The following is a 24,055-nucleotide window of genomic DNA, read 5'->3' on the forward strand; positions in this document are numbered from 1 at the left end:
TCACAGTGCAGTACTCTAGGCGGGAGTGATCAGGGACCCCAGGGTCATGTCCACTGGTACTCGGGGTGGTGTGGTCGAGGATGTGGTACTAAGGATGGAATTGAGAGCCACCTTTGCACATGCTAGACACATGTTCTACCACATGAGCTATTGCCCCAGCTTGGCTCCTGCATTTTTATGTCATCGTCAGAGAGCTCATCAAACTGTTATAGTTTTGTTTCTTTCCTCAAAGGTTTAAGTTTGGTTTAGTTTCACTCATATCTGATGACTCTCTCATAAAAGAGGAAAAGGATAAAGCAAGTATTTGGACTGGCAATCAGTTCCACTTTGTAGAAGGATGTGTTTTTGGGGGGCTTGCTTGTTTGTTTTGGGGGGCAGTGCACAGGGCCTAGAGACAAAAATTTGCCTATATGCTCATCTCATTTTTGGTTGCTTGGTTGAAACAGGTGTGTGGCTGAGGACTTTCAGGGTGCAGTTTGGGCAGGTTAAGATTTTTCACTGACAGGAAGACCCTTTTTGCTCCTCCTGTCTTGTTCTTGTCACTGTTTTTTATTTTTTAACACAAAGAAAAGTGAACATACTAAAAACAAATGAAGCATTTAGCTTTCTTTAGCATCACATAGAACTCATACTCAGGAAGAAGTCCAGAAAAAAAATTTTCCTTAGAGGAATAATTTCAATGTGAAAGCCTATTTTCAGTGTAAAAGGACAGTACAGATAGTTGGCTAGAGTTTTAGGCTTGGCTCATAGTTTTATATAGATCCAATTTTACCAATGGATTCCACAGATACAAAATAATGAAAAATTAGAAAAGAAGTTACAGTGAGGAATACTTGCGGAAAATTTTTATCACTGTCCTTTTTCTTACATGCACACCAGTAACGTCTACTGGCACCCATAACATCTCCATTGTGAGACTTGTTACTGTTTTTGGCATATCGGATACGTCACAGGTAGCTTGCCAGGCTTTGCTGTGCGGGCAAGATACGCTTGGTAGCTTGCCAGGATCTCTGAGAGGGGCGGAGGAATCGAACCTGGGTCGGCCAATGCAAACGCCCTACCAACTGTATTATCGCTCCGGCCCCTCGCTTTAACACCAGCACTTAACTGAATTGAATGGAATGTACTGTTACATATGGCAAGTTAGAGGATACAAGTTTAAAATATCTGCTGAGTCAGATCATCTGAGAGCAATACTTACAAAGGTGATTTTTTAAAGTCAGTATAAAAAAGCATGATGATACACACAACATTATAATAATAAAGTATTATAAAATTTATTTTGTTTTGTTTGGGAGCCACACCCAGAAATGCTTGGTGATTTGGGATCTGAGACCAGTCCTGGTGGACTCATAGGAGCATATGAGGTGTCTAGGATGAAACCCGGGTCAGCCGTGTGCAAGGCAAACGCACTACCTGCTGTATAGCTAAGTCCACCCACCGCTGCAATTTTTTTAAAAAGTTCATTTCAGGCACTGTGATTACAACACTGCTAATGGTAGGGTTTCATGCACACAATGTTCCAGCACCACACCCTCTACCAAAGTATCAGCTTCCTTTCACAACTGTCGCAGTGCCTGCCCTCAATCACATCCTCCCACCATTACCCCACCACGGTTAACTTTCTACTGAAGACGAGTTTTGGAAGAAACTTCTTTCAAGCAAATGAAATAATGAAACACAAAAAAATCTACTATTTCACCACAAAATGGTTGCCAGAGGGGAACGAGAAGGAAGGTGTGGGGTGGTGGGTAGGTATCAATGAACAGAGAGAAGGGGTTAAGTAGACAAGAGGTGACTGATACTAGAACATAAGGGTGGTGGAGTATATACATAAATTGATATATAAAACTATATTCCTCAAACTTACAGTTCTGTAAACCAAGAATAAATCAGCTAAAATGGGCCTGGAGCAATAATACCGTGGGTAGGGCATTTGTCTTGCATTGACCCAGGTTCAATTCATACACCACATATGTCCCCCAGAGCACCACTAGGAGTAGTTTCTGAGTGCTGAGCCAGAGACAGGAGTAACCCCTGAGCATCGCTGGGTATGACCTCAAAATCCCCCCAATCAGTTAAAAATGAATAATGATTAAATAAAAATATAACAATAAGTGAAAGACTAAGACTCTGGTTCCCCTTGGAAACTGTAGAATGGCTCAATTTTAGCTGTTACTACAGCTGCCTTTCTCCACTGTTCTCTCTTTCCAGATCCTCCAGAACTTTCTTTAATATCTGGTTTTCCAAGATCAGGCCTTAAATCGGTAAATGATGCACCAAATTGGACCAAGGCAAATGGCCAAGTAATTAACATGAAAATCGTAAAAAAGCAAAAGTTTCTAAGGAAGATGACAGCCCCACCATCATAAATGGGAGTACAGGATGTTATCTTGGCAACACGAAAGGGCCCTAAATTTACAGAACATCTGTGGGGAATCCTCTACTACTTTTGAACAAACAACCCTATCGATTTTCCTTTAAAAATCCTACAATTAGGTATCTTGGAACTTTTAAGTTTCTCCTGATAGAGTTTATTCTCTGCCTATCAACAAAACTTTCTGTTTGTTTTATCTGTTACTAACTTTTAGTCTGGAGTAATTATTTTTCAGCATTTTCTTCATTTTGTTTGGGAGCCACATCTGGCGGTGCTCAGGGCTTACTCCTGGCTTTGTGGTCAGTGATCACTCCAGGCAGTGCTCAGGGGACCATATCATATCAGATGCTGGAGTTGAACCCAGGTCAACTGTGTGCAAGACAAGCACCTGACTTGCTTTATTATCTTTTGGGCACCAGTATTTGCGTTCTTGAAAATACTGAAGAATGAAGAACGTGGGAATCATTAACCATCACAGAGATCTACTGCTTCTGAATCAGAAGCTTTTGTTTAACCCAGTATTTTCCAGAATAATTTGAGCACAGAACTCGGTTTTTCCATTTACACATGATAAATATGTGCATCTTTTGAAATTAGTATTCTGCTCTACACACTTAAGGGAACACTGGTCAAGACTGTCACTGTCACTGTCACTGTCCTCCCGTTGTTAATTGATTTCCTCGAGTGGGCTCAGTAACGTCTCTATTGGAGACTTTGTTGTTACTGTGTATGGCATATCGAATACATCACTGGGTAGCTTGACAGGCTCTGCTGTGCGGGCGAGATAAAGCAATTAATTTTCAGTTCTTAAAAACGAATAAGGAAACATTTCATGTAGGTTTAGGAGCGATAGCACAGCGGGTAGGGCGTTCGCCTTACAAGCGGCCAACATGGCCGACCCAAGTTCGATTCCTCCGCCCCTCTCGGAGAGCCCGGCAAGCTACCGAGAGTATTTGATATGCCAGACACAGTAACAATAAAGTCTCCAATGGAGACGTTACTGGGCCCGCTCGAGCAAATCGACGATCAACGGGAGGGCCTTTACCTTTAGGCTGGAGCGATAGCACAGCGGGTAGGGTGTTCGCCTTACAAGCGGCCAACATGGCCGACCCGAGTTCGATTCCTCCGCCCCTCTCGGAGAGCCCGGCAAGCTACCAAGAGTATTTGATATGCCAAACACAGTAACAACAAAGTCTCCAATGGAGACGTTACTGGGCCCGCTCGAGCAAATCGATGATCAACGGGAGGGCCTTTACCTTACCTTTACCTTAGAAAGTTTTTGATTTAAGGTTACTAATATTTTTATGGTATATGTGATTATATCTAGAGGTAATGTTTACAATGTGGTCAATGAATTCCAATGTCTCTTAAAATGTCAATAGCAGGTAAGAAAAAAACATAAAAATCAGACCTCCTATTTCTGTTGTGCTTAAGCGCAACAGAAATTTTATGTTCCTCAAATTGGCAGGAAGATCCCTAACACTCACCTACCACTATCACTACCACTACCACTATCACTATCACTATCACTATCACTATCACTATCACTATCACTCTGTTGTTCATCAAATCGCTTGAGCGGGCCCAGTAACCTCTCCATTCATCCCTGTCACGTGCTATTGTAGCCCGATGACATTTTGGGGGCTCCTTCAGGATCAGGGGAATGAGGATCATTCATTGTTACTGTTTTTGACATATCGAGTAGGCCACGGTTAGCTTGTCAGGCTCTGCCTTGCAGGTGGGATACTCTCGGTAGCTTGCTGGGCTCTCGGAGAGGGATGGAAGCTTTTGGGGCAGCCTCTAATCACCTTTACAGGTGTTACTAGTCAGGCATATAGGTGGGTATGATAGTCTCAGAAACCTGTTGGGTTCTCAGAGTTATAACTAGAGAATAAGAGGTCGCAGGGCCTCAGTGAGGACAGCCAGGCATGGGGGCAGGAGACTCTCACTTGTTCTCTGCCAGGAGCTTGGTTTAAGAGGCTCTGGATCCTGGCCATTGATGGGGCTACATGGCAGTTGGTGGGTGTAACTGTCTAGCTACTGAAAGGTGAGGGATCTGGGTGGAGGAGGCCCAGTCCCAAACTGAGCAGGCTTGGAGATCTCAGCCCCGGGTCCTGCACACCTGAGTTCCTCTGCTGGTTCCTCGTCCAAGCATGTGGCGAGTGGCCACTGGCCAAGCAAGTGAAAACAGAGATAGACAAATGGAATTATCTTAAACTAAGAAGCTTCTGCACCTCCAAAGAAACAGTGACCAAAATACAAAGACAGTCTACAGAATGGGAAAGGATATTCACCAAATACACATCCGACAAGGGGTTGATATCAAGGATATACAAGGTACTGGTTGAACTCCACAAGAAGAAATCACCCAACCCCATCAAAAAATGGGGCGAGGAAATGAACAGAAACTTCCTCAAAGATGAAATCCAAATGGCAAAAAGGCACATGAGAAAATGCTCTACATCACTAATCATCAGAGAGATGCAGATCAAAACCACAATGAGATATCATTTCACACCACAGAGACTGGCCCACATCCACAAGAACAAAAGCAACCCGTGCTGGCACGGATGTGGCGAGAAAGGGACACTCCTTCACTGCTGGTGGGAATGCCAGCTCTCCAACCCTTTTGGAAAACAGTATGGACGATTCTCAAAAAATTAGAATTTGATCTCCCACTTGACCCAGCAATATCCTGGGAATATATCCCAGAGAGGCAAAAAAGTATAGTCGAAATGACATCTGCAATTGTTTATTCATTGCAGCACTCTTTACAATAGCCAGACTCTGGAAAAAACCTGAGTGCCCGAGAACAGATGACTGGCTAAAGAAACTTTGGTACATTTACACAATGGAGTACTATGTAGCTGTTAGAAAAGATGAAGTCATGAAACTTACATACAAGTGGTACTACATGGAAAGTATCATGTTAAGAGAAATGAGTTGGAAAGAGTGGGATAGACATAGAAAGATTGCATTCATCTGGGGAACATAAAGCATGAAAATGGGAGACTAACACCCAGGAATGGCTGAGATTAGTACCAAGAATTTTGCTCCATGACTTGGAGGCCAGCCACACGTGCTAGGGGAAAAGGAAACTCAGATAGAGAAGAGAGGACAAAATAAAGGGTGTTGTGAGGATCCTCCAAGGGTTGGAGAAGCATGCTGAAAGTAGACTATAGACCAAACAGGATTGCTACTCAATGCCTCTCTTGCAAAACACAGTACCCAAAAGAAGAGAGAGAACAAGGGGGAATGCCCAGCCACAGAGGCAGGGTGGGACGGGGGGGGGGGGTGTTGGGGGGTGGGAGGAATGCTGGGACCCGTGGTGGTGGAGGATGGGCACTGGTAGAGGGATGGGTACTTGATCGTTGTATAACTGAAACCCAAGCACAAAAATTTATAAGTCTATAACTGTACCTCATGGAGTTTCACTAATTAAAAATTTAAAAAAATAAAAAACATTTTCTGTATCTTAATATTTTTTCCATTAATTAGTATTCAAGTGAATGATTAATATATAGTAAAAATATCTATAACATCCTGGAGTAACATTGCACGGGATCTTCAACTTTGCAAAGATCAATTATTTTTTCTACTGTGAATAAATTTGGTACACTAGCTATTCTGAATTTTCTAAAATATTTTTGACCCAAGCATAGAGCATATTCCTTCCAGGTCTTCCCTCAAATAATTAGCTTTGTGCCAATTTTTTGAAAATATTACAAAACTTTTATCAAATAGCATGATAACAGGCATATTTCTTCACTTCTAAAGCGTGATAGCACAAAGAATGATAGAATACAAGTAGAAAATCCTTTACCATGTGGTTTAGGCAGGTCATCACTAAGGATGAAGACAGAAGTTCTCTCAAAAAAGTCATTCCAGAAATCATCAATGATGAAATTTTCAGGTGTTTCCTCATCTAAAATAATAAAGAGGTATTGCACTTCAATATCATATTCAAGAGGAAAATCATCAGCACAGACTGAAGTGGAATAAAATTTTCTTCTAATAGGAAATTTTTAAGATGAATGTCCTTAAAAGTATGTTTTGAAATGAGATTTCTGGGACAATTTTAAAGAATATATCCAACATTATAAACGGTTTTCTCTGTAATATTCAAAACACTAGATGATCAGTTCATATGTTCTTAGAATTTTAATTTAAACTACTCAAAGATATATTACTGAGAGCTTGTTTTAGCTCACCATCAAAACATGCTCCATAGTGTTTTCAATGTATACATATGTAAATTTAGTTAAGCAAAATATTTAACTCAATAAATACAAAACCAACCAATTATCAAAAACATACTATGCAACAAGTACTTGCATTTAGTGCTACCTTGTATAAAATATTACAAATTTCTGTCAGTAAGATATTGATAATTTTAAATATATTAATCATCACTTATATTAGATATTCCATCACTGTCCCTAGAAAGGAATAGGAGTACATAATGTTATAACCCTCATGAAGGCAATTTTTGTAACATAGAGTAAACTGTACAAAATGATATATACACATATACATGTATCCTTTTGTACATCAATGCTACCTATAAAAATAAACCTGAATTATATAGATAAATATGAAATAGGAATATATATGTACTGATACACATACACATATACATCTATACATTCAGACATTATTTATAGGAAAATATGAAGCAAAGTATCAGTTGTAAAATTAATTATGACTTCTTGTTTTGGGGGCCACACTTGGCTGTGCTCAGGGCTTCCTCCTGGCTCTGTGCTGAGGGATCACTTTTGGTGGTGCTCAGGGTACCATATGGGATCAAACCTAGCTTGGCCATGTGCAAGGCAAGCAAAATACTTTCATTTAAGCTCCCATAAAGCTAATTATTAAAAGAACTTTAAAATCCAGTGTTGGAGAGTATTTGTATATAAATAATAGCATAGAAAAATAAAACCGGAGTTCCATAAAAATCTATGAGAAAGTTGTATATAAATGATCTTATTGAGATCCTCAACATACTACTAAGTGACACTAATAAGCTGCAAAAGAAACTAGTGCTTTGTAACTTTGCATGAGACAGAGGACTAAATATGACCCTCTGTGTATGTGTGTGTTTGTGTGTGTGTGCATTTATACATACAGACTCATGTTTATCAAAACATTCAAAGTATGGAAAATCAGAATCAAATGATGATGGTCACCTAACAGAGTTGGTTAGGAATGTTTGAGAATGGGTTTTACTTAAGCAAAAAATTTTATATGGCTTTGGGTTTTAAAAAATAATGTTCTATAAATCCACAATTAAATTAGCATATAAAATTTAAAAATTAAACCTTAAAATTAAATTTTATTTCAAGAACAAGGAATCAATGCTTGAATTAGTTGAAAACAATCACTTAGAATAAAAAAATTAAGTATATTTTGGTCCTAGTTCTCTATCTGCTCTAGAATATAATATTGTATCTGAGGGCAAAGTATATATAGAGATAGCTTTAATGTTCTTTAGTAGCTGTTAGTGCCTTTTTGTTTTCTTCTTTTGCAGTTCCATGATTACTGTCATTTTGTCAAAGGCCATACAGCTAAGACAGAGCAAAAGAGTACTAAATTGTCATGCGGGGTACCAGGTTTCTCACTGGAGGAGAACTAAGAATGGGGTAAACTGAGGAACAACTCTGGGTAGTAATCTAAAAAAAGAGATGTCAATGTGAAATAATATATAAACTATATTTCATTTATCTGTTCATTTAAAGGAACACCTCGGCGGAAAGAGGACATCTAGTGCTCATCACACTAAGTATCGCTTTTTGTTAATGTATACCTTGGTGGAGAGACTGGTGGTATAACTCTGCAATGATAAACAATGACTTCAATAATGATTGTAAATTATGATACATTAAAATTAAAATTTTAATTAAATTAAAATAATAATAAAGGTCAAATTCTAATTTTAGGCAAGTACAAGATAAAACTTAACATCGTGTTCCAGAAAGAAAACATTTAAAATAACCCAGACAACGGATACAACAAAATCATGATTGGACTTGTAAAGGATCCAAATCACCAATTTTGAGTATATATAAGAAATTAATAAAAACATCCATTCCTCCCAGGCTCTCCTTCTTACAACTGAAAATTCTCAGGCAACACTATGGCTAAAAATGGGAAGACACTGAAATGTGAAAAGAAGGCAGAGCTTAGGGACCTTGGTCTTGAGGAATAACACGATGGTGAGTTCCCTGGTTTCCCTATTACCTCTCATATATACTGGATAAAATACTACAGAAGCCCCCAACTCAGAATAGCTAACAAGGACATTCAAAATCAAAAGGGCAAAAACCAGATCCTCTTTTTGGTAGAAACAGGAAAAGCTACAATTTTTTTTGTGTGTGTGTGATCACACCCCAAGGTATTCAGGGTTTACTCCTGGCACTGCACTCCGGAATCACTCCTGGCTGAGCTCAGGGGGACATATGTGGTGTAGGAATTAAACCTGGATTGGCCACGTACAAGGGAAGCGCCCTACCTACTGTCCTATTTCTCCATCTCCAGCCCTGCAATTCTTTTGTTGGGGTGGCAGGCTGAGAGATGGTAGGCCAGGATGGAGCTGTTATAGTCAATCAGGTAAACCAGTAAGAGAGTATTTGGTTTGACAAAGTTATACCCACAAGAAACTCAAATGTAAACATTCAGGTAACTCAAAAGAAAATTGATGGCTAAACAAAATCTAAGCAAATGTAAAATGTCATTAAAAAGGAACTCTTTTTTATTACTATCATATAAAGTAAATTTCAGAGAAATTATTACAGAGAGCAACATAAAAGAATTGCAAACTATTGATATACTAGTAAGACCTCTAATCCAAGAGTGTCTGTAATAGCAGAGACTCTATAGTTTCAAAGTAAAAGTTGATAAAGCTGAAAGAAAAAAATTAAGCACACCATTTTCTTGCATGTTTTAACAACCCTCTCTCAGAAACTGGTAGAAGTACTGAGCAGAGAATCCATAAAGACAGAGAAGACCCAAGTAACAAAAGTAATAGAATTTTAATTATATATGTACAACACTCCACAAATAAAGAGAAATCATATTCATTTAATCTTCTAGGGGGAACTCACCAACTTAGTTTTCCTGAGTTAAAACACAAAACTCTATAAAGTTAAAATCTAAGTCACATAGGTTATACTCCTTGGGCCATAAGGAATCAACATAGAAAGATAAAACAATAAATGAGGGTCTTAAAATGTTTTCCCCAGTATTCTCTAGCACCACTGGTTAAATATCTTCTCAAAACCAATAGAATTCTTCTATAATTTAAAACTTGGAAAAAAATTCAATGCAAAAAGGAGAAAGGAAATGATTATCTTTTCAGTTGATAGAGATACTAGTTGTAGATTTTTAAAATTGTTCATAAATCCATAAGGTTTTAAGAAGAGGAATTCAGAGGAAGAAAAGGGGAATCAATGTTATATTTTAGCATTTTCTTTTTCTTTTGTTTTTGGAAACTGAAGAACATCATTGGAATATAATGATAATATTTCTATTTCAAACAAAGAGAACCAATAATCTCTAGGTTATCAGATTTACACATTTCTTCAGAGGTCAAAGCATCATAGAATCTCCAGGCTAGACGGAATCTTAGAGAATACCTGGTATATTCCTGAGTATGTTAAGAAACAAAATATAAAAAAAATGTTCATTGCTCAAAGTCATATGGCCTGTGCCTTCTGAATTTAAATCCCCAAAGATTTTAATACACCAAATGACAAATGAGTGAATGTGATAGTGTCATAGGGACTGAAAATAATGAAAGTTGAGAAGTAAAAGAGAAGAAAGATCCTGCAGTCACACTCAAAAATAAAAAAGGGGAAAGTAGAAAGAAAGTTTTCAAAATATAAAAGCACAGCTAATAAAAACAGCAAACATGATACAGGTAATAATTGATACTTGTAGGGAAATTACATCGAAGGGGGGACTATAAGGACTATAAGGACTATTCATCACTCAAATTTTCTCAAATTACCCAATGAATTATTTACCATTTTCTATGGGGAGTAAGATAATCGTTACATATAAAGATCTGGCAGACATAACTGTAATCAAGTGAGAGACTTAATTCCCCCAGAACTAATGTTTTGAGGCTCTTGATATATTATAATAAGAAGCACACAATATCTTCTGTGTGACTGATAGTAGAATTCAAACTAAGTAAAAACTGTATAGTAAAGAAAGAGGCCAGGAATTCATAGCATGTAATATTCCTAACGACAAATGGCCTGCACTCTTCAGAATATCAATATCATAAAAGACAAAACTGGGGAGAATAAAGTTCTAGTTAAATGAGACCTAAGATACCTGCTAATAGTCCTCTCATAGACCCCGAAATTGAAAAAACAAAATATTTTATAGAGTTCTCAGCAGTAACTTTTTGTAGACAATTGGAGAAGTTTTAATGTGAAGTACATATTAAATTATCTTCATCTGTTAAGTCTTTGTATCCTAATACTTTGTCCTGGTGGTAGAAAAGAGTCTAAGTCCTCACCATGCTTTATTGATGAGATTACATTTCAATAAGTTAAAAAAAGAGAGTAACATTTTTCAATATGTAATCTTCTGTAAACTTATTATTAGGAAAACACATGCTGACAGAGTCTTACATATGACAAATGTATCACTGTTACATATGACAAATGAGTCAGAACATCTGAGTATGGACCCCAAATGCAAAATTTCGTTTAATTTTGTTTGGAGGCCACACCCACACAGCATGCATTACATTATTCGAGTAAGGCACTGAAGGAATGGGCAGTACACAAAGAAAGGCGTGACACTGAATGGCTAGTATTGTGTTGTTGCTTTCATAGCATATTATAAAAGCGATGATTTATATTAAAATTACTAAATGACTTGTAGGACATCAAATGTTTGTTATGTTATGCTGGATTATAATATGTTGCAAGGCATTTTGTTATACCTGAGTTGGTTGCCCGTGTTACTACCACTCTAGCCCGAGCAAGAATGTAAATATTTTAGGGGGCTGGAGAGATAGCACAGCGGGTAGGGCATTTGCCATGCACGTGGCCGACCTGGGTTCGATTCCCAGCATCCCATATAGTCCCCTGAGCACCTCCAGGAGTAATTCCTGAGTGAAAAGCCAGGAGTAACCCCTGTGCATCAACGGGTGTGACCCAAATAAAAAAAACGAATGTAAATATTTTAATAATCCAGTTACTGCTTACTGAGAGGTACTAAGTAAGAAACATTGAGTACCAATTAACAATCCTCATAAATAGTAACAAAAAACAAAGTAATTATATATTGAGTGTCAGATTACATGCCTGAAAATAATGTTAATAATAGTCATTTAAATCTACATTTCCACAGTATAAAATGTTATAAATTTGTTATGGGAAAAGGAAATTAAGACAAATAACCCAAATAAAACAAGGTATTAAAAAACTATTACATATTTTTTACTCTCACGTTTTTGCCAAGACTTCTCACTCAATGCTTTTCATTTATTAATCCAAATGTTTAAATAGTTGATTGCTTGAATTGGGGAGATTCTGAAAGCATGGAACTTTTTCTTATATGTAGTCATTTCTTATGTATAATACTATGCACATTCTCAACGTCTATTTAATATTAATATTTATTCATTTCTGATGGCACTTCAGATAAAATTCAGAAGGCCACCAGAGACAAAATTTTCATAAACTGACTCTAACATGTGAAATCAAATGCATTTAGTAATGCCTCTCAGTGTCCCAAAAGTGTGATTAATTTATTCTAACTATGTTACACCATGTGCTTTATTACTGCTGGTTAACAGCAGGGTCATAATTAACCCTGATTCAATAACAACTTAACACAGTACTTTGTTTACATTTATCAACCCTCAAAATGAAAGTTGATATTTCTAAAACTAATAAGTTCATTGGTATTCATACCGTGAGCCTTACTGTTATTCTGGTTTGCTCATCAATAAAACGAGTGATGTCTGGACTAGAATCCACTTAAACACTGGAATAAATCACTAGTATTGCATTTAAATTTGGATTAAGAATAAAAGAGAATGAATAGCTACTTCAGTAGAAAAGTACCCAAAATAGTTACTTTGCATGTATCAGTCACTGGCTCATTGAGTTATGTAGATATATAATTCACAGTCATGGTGCACATGTAGGATACCATGCAGAATGAATATGTACTGTATATATCTGTTAGAGTTCTGACAGAGGTCTGTCAAGTACATGTGACAATTTGCAGTACAAAATAGATCCTTAAGAAATAGACAGTGAGCAAATATAAAACTCTTAGTCTATCAATTTACATGCCAATCCTGAAACTAGTCCATTAGGTAAAATTAAGGCAAGAGTTAACATAACTCTTGTAATTATCAATCATACAAATTACTAAGTTGGAATATGGTTATGCAAACAAGGACACATAAATACAATGGAAATGTGTCCTTATGTACACCAGGTACTAATATGTTTCGATATATTTTCTATTTTGTTTTGGGGGCACACCCTGCAATACTCAGGTATACTCCTGGCTCTGTTCTCAGGGATCACTCCTGTTAGGGTTCACGTATTCAGATGTGGTGCTGGGGATTGGACTTGGATCAGACACATCCACAGTAAAGCACCTGATCTACTGAACTCTTTCTCCAGCCCCCAACATTTTAATGTTCTAATTCAGACACTTGCTCCATACCCTATCCTTTAATTTCCTTACTCATTCTTTATTTCTGCCTAAGTAGGGTGGACATAGAGCTGGGTACTAGTGTAGAAGCTGATTGGAAAAAGACTATGGGAACTAAATCCTGGATACCAGTCACAGAGTAAGCATATATGTCCAGGATGAACAAGGAGGCCCAGATGGAAAACCCAAGCATGTGCATGTGTGGATCAGGTAGAGTCTGATGTCAAGTGAGAGCTGAAAGCAGACAGTAGCAGTTCCTGAGATCCTTCAATAAGATGTGGGGTATCTTTTTCCAGAGATGGGGAGAGGAAGCAAAACGTTCCTACGTCTCACCTATAACCAGACAGCTCTGAATTGGCAGGTGGTCCAGGAAAAAAGAGTAAGCAGGAGAAAGAGTTCAGGACCCTGTTCTACTACTCACTCACTACTTTGGGACATTTTAAAGCTATAGGTCTACATGGAAAAGGACTGCAAGATTCTCCTCTCCATAAATTACTTAGCATAGCAAAGTTTGCAAAGCTCGGGCGTGGTGGCAAATAGCAAATCCTATGCGATTTTAAAACTTTTCTGTAGCATCCTGCTACTCATGGCACTCATTCAGGGTTAGTTTTGGGTCATCCATACTATTTTCCAGATGTTCAGATCCCTGCCTTTTTAGCTACCCTATCTTCTTCATCTTTTGAAGCTGGCACAGATTAAGATATGAAGGACTCCTGAAATACAATCTTTTTGTGTCTTACATAATGTTCAACTGAAAAAATTATGGATGACAGAATGAAATTAAAGTGAGAAAGCATATCACAGGGCAGGAGAGAGCTCACCAGGCTGAGCACACATGGCATGCAAGGCGCTCTGGATCGGGTCTCCAGAAATGCATGGCCTCCCAAGCACGGCTACAGGTGGTGCCCAGGGAGGTCAAATAATGCCTGTCACCCTACAATCCCATACCAACCAAAATAAAAAAGAAACAATTACTTGAATATGAAAGAACAATTATTTCCGAGAAAGGTAATGGACATGGAAGAGCTAAATTCATGAGCAAAAGAAAAGAAGTCAGAGAATTTGGAAATATAAGCATTTGATGAGTTTCCAATTCAAAAAAATGCTGCCTTCTTGGAAACACTGTGATCTCTGAAAGATATCTTTATATAGGATATATATCTAAAACCTATTTCCTTATTTTGTTATAAAGAAATGAGGAATGCAGGACCAGTTGACCTGTTAGTACTCTCATGTGGATCTTGCTATCCACTTCCCTAAGGGGATTTTATGAATTTTATAGTATATGTAGAACACATATATCTTCGTCTGAAAGACAGCAAAGGATTGTACAGTTCTATGCTAATATAACTTAGGGATCTTACAATTCTTAAGATGAAATGGTATGCATCACACTTTTAGAGTATATTTGACAAATAAGCATGTGTTAAATATTTTTATTCTTCTTGTCATCTCTGTTTCCCCATGATCCTTCAGTAACTTAGGTTGAGTCACCATGTAGTGTAGACATGTAATTCATAATGCTCCTGCTAATTCATGTTAATTTAGTCTTTTTCGTACTAAAAAACTAATGTCCCTGAGCCTACAGTCAACTGTCACTAAACACTACACGTCTCTTCTTCGCACCACAGCCATAAGGAAATCATAGGAAATTTTACTTTAGGTGCATTCTTATTACTTCATATGAAGACTACCAAAGAGATGACCTAGAGAGATAAAATCTCCAGTTGTCTTGCAGACTGCTGATTTGAGTTTGATCTCTGGTACTCCATACTGTCCTTCAAGTCCCACTTGGAAGGGACTTGAACACAGATCCAGGAGTCAGTCCTGACCACTGCCCCCAAATTAAACCGAAACTCCAAGATGTCAATAAAAGTGTTCAATTGCAGCATTAGTGAAAAGATAACAAATTTGCAATGGTGACATCAAATTTTCCCCAATCAGAATGATAGAGACTCAGTAGGATACTGTTAGTTAGTGCTTGTAAGATTCAAGAAGAGGCATCATGAACTGCAATAGTATAACCATCCTAGAGAGTTAGGTGGTTAATTTCCATTAAAAATCTTAACATATGTATTTCATTTAGCCTAAACATAAATATTTTATAAAATGGATCCTCGTAATAGTAGTGGCTATTGTTTAAGAAGTAGTTACAATACTTAGAGAACTAGCAATACCCATTATTAAATTTTAAATGTGTTTTAAATACTCATAGTGTATCATTTTAAATTTTAGATTCATGTAATTTGTTCACTTAATGCAAAGTGATCAAATATTTCATATAATATGAACAAACGTGTCTTCAATGTGATATAAAAAACAAGCTTCATTAAAATAAAAATTTCATTCAAATGTTTCTTGTGTTTATAAAAAAAGGTGGAAAGAAATCAAAAACAACACAAGAATTTCTACAAATGCCTGAGGAATAAGCATTGACATAGTTGAGTAATATATGAATACTACATTCTTATAAATTTATAGACTTGTTTTCACTAATAATGTTGAAACACTATGACTTACTATACTATTCCCTAATTTCTGGTTTTGGCCCCACAACTTATGAATTACTATTACAGCTAAGATACTTCAATTCCTAGACCTTACATATTCTCTCATGAAATTATGTTGTTGAGGGTGCTTGCCTTGCCCATGGCTGAACCATGTTCGATCCCAGGCACCACATATGATACTCCAAGCCCCACAAGAGTGACCCCTGAACATGGAGGCAAGAATAAGCCCTCAGCACTGCCAGGTGTAAAATGACCCCCAATCCAATAATAATTATGCTGTTCAATATGCGAATGTATAAAGTGTTCCCTACCTCTAAAATTCTTTTTAATTTTATGATAAAAGCAAGTTTCATTAAGAAAATAACATGAAAATGCAAGAAAAATAACTTACTTGTCAGTGTGATATCAACTATGACTTCTTCCATGGTGGGATTTTGGAACTGTATAAGAACATATTTAGGAAGACGAATATAAGTGCTTACTCTTTCAATGTTCAGAGATACGGGATATAGTCCCATTCCAGAGACGTTGAACACCCACTCTTTAAACTGTTTAAAACAGAAACATTTTAAACATATATACCTAATTACATAAATTTTATTTGTAATACTTAAATAAATGAAATCAACAAAATATCTGGCATTTAATAAAGCTTTGCTGATAAGACTTAACATGCACTGTTCTATGTTTCTTTTCCAATTTCTTTTGGATTTAACTGAAAATAGATTAAAACACTCTTAACACTGAAAGATGACAAAAATATTTGTATTCAAATATTATTTCAGTGCATATGAGGTTATTTATAGCAACTTGCAAACAGTATCTTAATGAAAGAAGACCTTATATGTCTTTTTAATGGTTTTTTATTTTAAAAATTCAAAGGACCAAACATGGTAACCTCTCAGTGTTTGTATTGTAAATAATAAAGCCCAAAAGTAGAGAGAGAGCATGGGGAATATTGTCTCCCATGGAGGCGGGGGGAAGGTGGGAAAGGAGTGGTATACCGGGGAGATTGGTGGTGGGGAATGTGCACTGGTGGAGGGATGGGTGTTTGATCATTGTGTGATTGTAACTCAAACATGAAAGCTTGTAACTATCTCATGGTAATTCAATAAAATTAAAAAAATATAAATTGGTAAGAATGAGAAAAATCAATAAAGCAAGTTTCCTCTTTAAAAAAAAATAAGTTCGTCTAACAGGGTAGTATATGCGGCATGGCGTTTCCACAATCTTCGGATGAACTGCACATTCAATTTAGATAGTTATCATACAAAAACAGAGAAAGAGAGGCTCGGGTTCAAATCCCATTAAAAGGAAGTGTATATAGCCATACTATTTCTCTTCACTGCGCAGTACAATGTATTATCTCATTTATGGAAAATTGACTTCAAAAGTACTGATGAAGACAGAATGTGGCTATTATCGGGTTTCACAAGCCTCCAAAGCTCTATTTGAAAATGTCTCCATTTAGAATAGAAGTCTCTTGCAAGTATAGCAGATTTTGACTCAATTCTGCACTAAATACTTTACTAAAAGATCAGGAGATAGTGCAGCAGGTAAAGCACTTGCTTCCCTACAAGCCACACTAGGAATCAACCCTGAATGCAGAGCCAGAAGTAAACCCTGAGCTAGCTGTGACCTCCTCCCAAATAATTAAGCAAATACTTTGCTAATGGTACTGGTGAACGAAGAGGTCATTAAATAAAAACCAATGAATAATGTCCAACTTTACAATATCTCCATCTACATGGTGGTTTCCAGGCCTAATTTCTGATAAAAGAGGGAAACGCTTTAAGATTGTTTCCAAGTAGGAGAGCAAGTGACAAGAAATCCATAAAGCTGAATAGGGAAGACTGAAAGCAAGTTTTATTTCCAAATTATCTTCAAATGACTGTATGACTTTATTCACATAAATTCTCTATATTTTTGATAATGTTTTATTTTGATTATGCATAAGTGACTGGAACCAAGAGTCATAGATCAATTAAACTAACGACTCTTTTATGTAGATTATTTGCTGCCGGCTACTTTGTGAAATAAATACTGGGTGATAGAAATGAAGTAACCTTAAACCACAGGGAATGAGCACAAATACAAAAAACAAATCAAGAGCCAGTAACCACATTTGTTACTTAATATTATTCTTTTTATTATTATGTGATAACACACATTTAAAGACTGTGGGAGCATAACATGGGTTGCTGATATTCACATTTATGACAGCCTAACCAAATAAATCTCAGGATCCAAAAATCTGTGCAAGCAGCTAGAGTTATATTTTCACAATGCAGAGCTCCTCAGGTGGATTCAAATCAGAAACAAATTGAATAAATAATAAACCATGGTCACGTTCTTAAGTTCAGCAACCACATTTAGAAATAATTAAAATTTATTCTAAAAGCATCACTAGATTTTATTTATTTATTTTTGCTTTTTTAGGTCACACCCAGCGGTGCTCAGGCGTTACTCCTGGCTCTGCACTCAGGAATTACTCCTGGTGGTGCTTGGGGGACCCATATAGAATGCCAGGGATTGAACCCAGGTTGACTGCAAGGCAAACGACCTACTCGCTGTTCTATCGCTACGGCCCCAGTAGATTTTATATTAACCAGCTGCTCTATTGCAAATGTCAGTTCATATATATTTTTGAGTAGAAATGAAAGAGGGAGAAAATTATCTGAGTTTTTCTTCCTAATGGAAAAAATAAACTCTTAGAAGGCCAGTCCCAAAATTTTATTTAAAAAAAAATCTTTATGTGCCTCTACTTATATAAGCTATAGGCTACTTTCAAAGTTCATTAAAAACAGGTTGAAATAAATTAGTTATCAAAGAATGCTCATTGAGTCAATTAAGTAAAAGTGACATCAGAATAATTCATGGATAAAAAGAAAGTAAAAGGGGCAATAAGAAAAGAAAATACAAAAAGGGTTAGTGCAGTACATTATAAAGGTCTAGACAGCTGAAATGATGAATTACTGCCTGAAGTTTTACCACAGATGACTCCTTGGGAAGGAGATGCTCAAAATGACTAAAATAAGCTCTAGGTGTTAAACTCATTCATAATTGTCTTTGAATAAAAATATTCTTCACCAGAAATGCATACAACTAAATGGTTTCCACTACTTAAGGTGAAGGGGATCGTCCTTCTATGAAGCGATGATTAAAAAATCAGCCTTGTTGGGGGGCTCATGCAATAGTACAGCAAGCAGGGAGCTTCCCTCGCACACAGCCAACCCCCAGGTGATCCCTGGCACCACATATGGTCCCTACAACCCTGCCAGGACTGATCCCTGAGTGAAGACCTAGGAGAAAGCCCAGGACATCGCTGTGTGTGGCACAATTTTCACCACCTCCCAACAAAAATAGGCCTTATTAATTTTTTAAAAGAAAAAAGCCACTATAATCACTTTAATTTCTCTTCTATCTTAAAAGGTTTTTTGTTTTATTGAATTTTTTCAGAATCAAGTATACTTCCAGGCCATATACGTCAGTGAGGAAATTAAAAAGCCTCAAAAGTTTTATTTTGTAGGTAAATTACACTTTTCTAATGGAAAAGAGCACATATCAGTCCTCCTCAGGCCTTGTATTGACATGGGGACCCTGTGTTTTATATGATTCCATTCCCTTTCAGGTGGCAGGGTTTCATAAGATCCTGGAGGGTCCCTGGGATACAAATTACGTGCATACACTTATATTGCTCCTCTTCAAGCCTTGAAGAAGTAAAATTAGTAAGAAATATAAAAAGCTATGCAAATTTTCCAGGTAAGAGATTGAAAACTGTTTGCTAAACTGTAAAATGTCACAAAGGTAAGTTTAAGCCAAAGGGATTGGGGGTATGGTGCTGCCAGCAGGTCAATCTTTACCTGTGAGGCGAGTGCATCAGCAGCCTGATGGCGCCTTCAGACTTCCAGATACACCAAAATTGCTGCTGTGCCTTTGGCCAGACACAAAAAACTTGGGGCAAAGTTTACCAGGAAAGTAAAAGACCAAAAGTTAGGTATGTGGGAAACACACCCACAAACCACCTCCGGCTCAGCTATATAATTGGAGTCATGGCCTTTCGTATTCCTGATTGAACTGCTTAATGGCCATGCTCCCAGAGACACAGAAACAAATCTTGAAAGCTAGAGGCAAATATGTGTCCGGTGCTGGGCCAACCCAGGTGGAAATAGGTTTTGTGCCTTGGCCTGTTCCCCCTGGCAGCCCAGTGTCTGTCATTCTCCAGAGGCCATTGGGCCATTGGACAGTCAGGCTTGGGCCCGCAGTGACGAGACTTGTTGGGCCTCACGGGATGGGGGTGGAGCTGGTCCTGTCCTCCCCACCCCAATGAGACCCCAAGTCATTGCCCACGAACGGCCTCTCTGGCTCCTGATCAAGCTCCTTAACGGCCATGATCCCAGAGACTCAGAAAAAAATCTCGGAACCCAGTGGCTTTTGGCAGAAATGCGTCCGGACCCTGCAGTAGGTTACTGTTGCCAGGACACCCCAGGGAGAAAAGAGTGTTGTCCCTCCGCCTGCTCCTCCTTGGCGGCTCAGTGGCCATCATCCTCCAGAGACCATTAGACAGTCAGGTTTGGGCCCACAGTGACGAGACATTTGGGGCCTCATGGGATGGGGTTGGAGCCGGTCCTGTCCTCCCCACCCCAACGAGACCCCAAGTCATTGCCCACGAACGGCCTCTCTGGCTCCTGATCAAGCTCCTTAACGGCCATGATCCCAGAGACTCAGAAAAAAATCTCGGAACCCAGTGGCTTTTGGCAGAAATGCGTCCGGACCCCACAGTAGAATACTGTCGCCAGGCCACCCCAGGTGGGAAAGGGTGCTGTCACTCCGCCTGCTCCACCTTGGTGCCTGGTGGCTGCCATCCTCCAGAAGCCATTGGACAGTCAGGTTTGGGTCTGCAGTGGCGAGATGTTGGGCCTTGGGATGGGGTGGAGCTGGTCCTTTCCTCCCCATCCCCCCAACGAGACCCCAAGTCATCACCCTTGAATGGCCTGGCCTCTCTGGCTCCTGATCAATGTGCTTAACGGCCATGATCCCAGAGACTCAGGAGAAAATCTCGGAACCTAGCAGGTTTTGGCAGAAATCCCTCCAGATTTAATTGTTAAAATTTCAGAATTTCAAAATTGCGTGGCCACTGCTGCAGCCATGCGACATCATATGTTATTCATAACCAGCAATAGAAAACAAATTGTCTATGGTTGCCTTTTCAGCAGATCAGAGTGTTGGGGTAAAATCTCAAATAATAATGGTGGGTCTGGTGTCAAAATATTGAATGTGATCAAAGAAGAGTGTAATGTGGAAATCATCTGCCCCACAAGTAGGGGAAGGGTGTGGGATGGGGGTATACTGCAGTTGTTGGGGGTGGAGAATTGGCACTGGTGAAGGTACGGGTGTTTCATTGTATGACTGAGACTTAGACCCGAAAGCTTTGTAACTGCTCTCACGGTTATTCAATAAATAAATAAAATTATAAAAAATGGAGGGTCAGGTGAGTGAGACCAATTGTAATTGTAGTTGTAAAAACTGGGGGAAAAAAGCCAAAGGCATTGAGTTTGTCTTCTTACAAGCTGACTGAGCTTAATATCTTTCAGTTTCCTGCTCTGTAAAATGGGGTTAATAGTACATGTACCAAAGGACTGTGTTTAATAGCATATTGAGGACATTCTTAGAATGACATGTGGCAAGCTTAAAGGTGCTTACAAATTATTAACCATTGTTTAAGATCACTATTATTCAGGAATGGAATACAAATAAAATTGATTGAAAAAATAATCTATTTACAACATGACATTTAAAAATAGTTCTGTATTTGTATTTATAAAAATCTGAGTGCTAAAATCTATATAATTAACGCACATGTCATAAATTTGGCATGAACATTAAGATGACTATGCCTTAAATATGGCTATATATTCTCAAGCAATCTAAGGATTTAAAAATGCCATATTCAGATGTAACATATTTTCAAAATACTAATTAATTTACAATGAACTTATTTTATTTGTTAGGCTTATGTATTGACTTCATATTTAAATATGAAGTCATTATTATGAAGTCATTTATCTTGACTTGGTCCAAGAAAATTTGATCATACCTGGGAACAAGAGAAGATGATAGAACCTTGTTGATCATTTTTTCCAAGAGTAGAAGGATAATAATTAAAAGATACCTCCATGCTAGAAAATGGAGGTATGACCAGCTGTGAAAGTTCAGAAAGAAAAGAAAACAAAAATCAGTTCTTTTGTTCTAGATCAACATCTTTGTATGCTACGTATGTGCTGAGTTGATATGTGTGTGACTAATATGCTTCCTTGTACATATTATCCATTCTTAGTATGCGTACTTTGCGAATATTGGTAAAATAGCCTGCAGTAAACAGTATTTACAAATATTAATGCCATGTTCTGCTCACAGAAAATCATCGTATAAATTCATTACTTCTATTAAATAATCAACCAATTTTGGGAGGGGGTTCTGGGCTACACCCATCAATGCTCAGTGGTTACTCCACCCGATGCACTCAGGAATCACTCCTGATAGTGTTTGAAGGACCATATGGGATGCGAAGGACTGAACCTAGGTCAGCTGTATACAAGGCATACATCCGACCCATTGTACCCTCTCTGGATCCGAAAAAGTCAGTTCATTTTTTAAGCTGAGCTGGAACCCTCAAAATATAGAACCAAGCACTTTATTCAAGAACCCATACTTTATCAATCAATAAGCTGTATGAGTGTATCTTGAGTGATGAGGGTAATGGGTGGGAACCTCACTTAAAGCCTTAGTGGTATCAAAAGAAAGAAACTGATTCTAAGCAGAGCGCAATGCACAGCATCCTTTTAAAAACTGCACAATTCACTTTGTCTTTATGTTTTATCACATATATGCTGTGTATCTGGTCCAATCCTGGTTGAATTCTAGATACCATCTCATCCTGCAAGCACCACAGGGTGGGCACTAGAAACCCCTGAGCACTATGGGGGGTAGCCTGGGTATTCCTTGGCACCCAAGGACAGACCAGCATTGCATCTGGGGGTCCTTGCATTGAGTTGCTGGCCTGGTAATCTGTGACTTGGTGGAAGGGGCCTCCGGGACTCCTGAACAGAGCTTGGGAGTCCTCCGCACCTCATATTATTGATTTTTGTGGTAATACAAACTGAATTAGGGACTCACACATGCAAGGGGTGTGCTCTAGCACTGAGTCTCATTCCCAGCACCTGCAGCAAGGGGGTTCCTAGGGATACCTGGCAGGCCTGGATGCTACTCCCAGATCGGTGATCACTATCACTCCTGGTTGTTCTTGGGGGATCGTGTGGTGGTGGAAGTGGGCGACTGAACCTGGGGTTCCAGCATACACAGCATGCTCCAGTCCTTCAGCCTCACCCCTATGGCAAACACCTTTGTATTTTTGGTTATATAAGTAAGGCTGGTTCTTCCACTGACCTCTTCACTGTTTCAAGGTGATTTGCATTTAAGAGGTGCAAATTAATTTCAATATTAACTTTGGCTAAATAATAAATATGCAAAGCTGCATTTTATATAGTCTTTTAATTAAAAAACATGAAAGACAGATCTCTAGATGTACATGTGGTATATACAACATACACATGTATGAAGATTAGTCTTTTCATTGGAAAATCCACAGAACGTTGTTTTAATTCTAGTTTCTCACTTCCTAACCATGTGGTTTAAGTATTCTTTTTAATGTCTGGATTAAAATTCTACAAACAAATGTCAAGAGGTATGTGGTGAAACTTGAGGGAGTATATATACGCAAGCAGTACCTCAACAGAGTTCCTTACTTAAAATAAAATTCAAAGAAATTCACTGAAAAATATATATTCCACTTATAATTTCATGGAAAAGAAATATAAACACCACTGGCTAGAATTTAATTGTCATAGGCTTAGTATAATGAATACATATGCATATGTACATATACGTACATATATCACAAGTAGAATCTTTTTGAAAAATGAGATTGAAGAAACTTAAAATAGATTAAATTGTAACTGCATTATTTTGATAAATAACTCAAATGTATAAGCTTACAAAAGTTCTTGCTCACCCTGTGACAGCTGAGTAATCTAAAATCTATATAAATGATATATAAACTAGATGAATAGGAAATTACCATTCTCTGAATAAATATAGGTTGCATAGGTAGCATAGTACCTACAATTTACCTTTAAATTGAACAATAAGAAATGTAAGAGATAAAATATGGAAAATTACTAATATAACAATCAGTTGGGTTGCTGGAGCAAAAGGACAAGGATAGGACATTTGCATTGCATGTGGCTAACCCAGGTTCATTCACAGGCATTCAACATGGCCCCGAGAACCTCCTGGAGTAATTCCTGAATGTAAAGCCAGGAGTAATCGCTGAGCATTGCAGGGTGTGGCCCCAAACAAAAACAAAAACACAGTCAGTTTAGGTATAAATTTGTGCTTCAAATGATTCAACCTGTATCTT

General features: G+C 38.0%; 1 protein-coding gene across 1 annotated transcript in view; it reads right to left on the reverse strand.

Annotated features, from left to right (window-relative positions):
• CFAP47 (cilia and flagella associated protein 47) overlaps positions 1 to 24,055 on the reverse strand; it is a 606,917-nt gene that overhangs the window by 90,849 nt on the left and 492,013 nt on the right. The window contains exons 55-57 of the mRNA XM_056131098.1: positions 21,674 to 21,797; positions 15,968 to 16,124; positions 6,201 to 6,302 (exon numbers count right to left, since the gene is read on the reverse strand). Of these exons, the coding sequence (XP_055987073.1) occupies positions 6,201 to 6,302; positions 15,968 to 16,124; positions 21,674 to 21,797 (383 nt within the window). The remainder of the gene's footprint in view (positions 1 to 6,200; positions 6,303 to 15,967; positions 16,125 to 21,673; positions 21,798 to 24,055) is intronic.

Source organism: Sorex fumeus, unplaced genomic scaffold (assembly GCF_029834395.1).
Source record: "Sorex fumeus unplaced genomic scaffold, SorFum_2.1 ptg000086l, whole genome shotgun sequence".
Lineage (NCBI taxonomy): Eukaryota > Metazoa > Chordata > Mammalia > Eulipotyphla > Soricidae > Sorex > Sorex fumeus.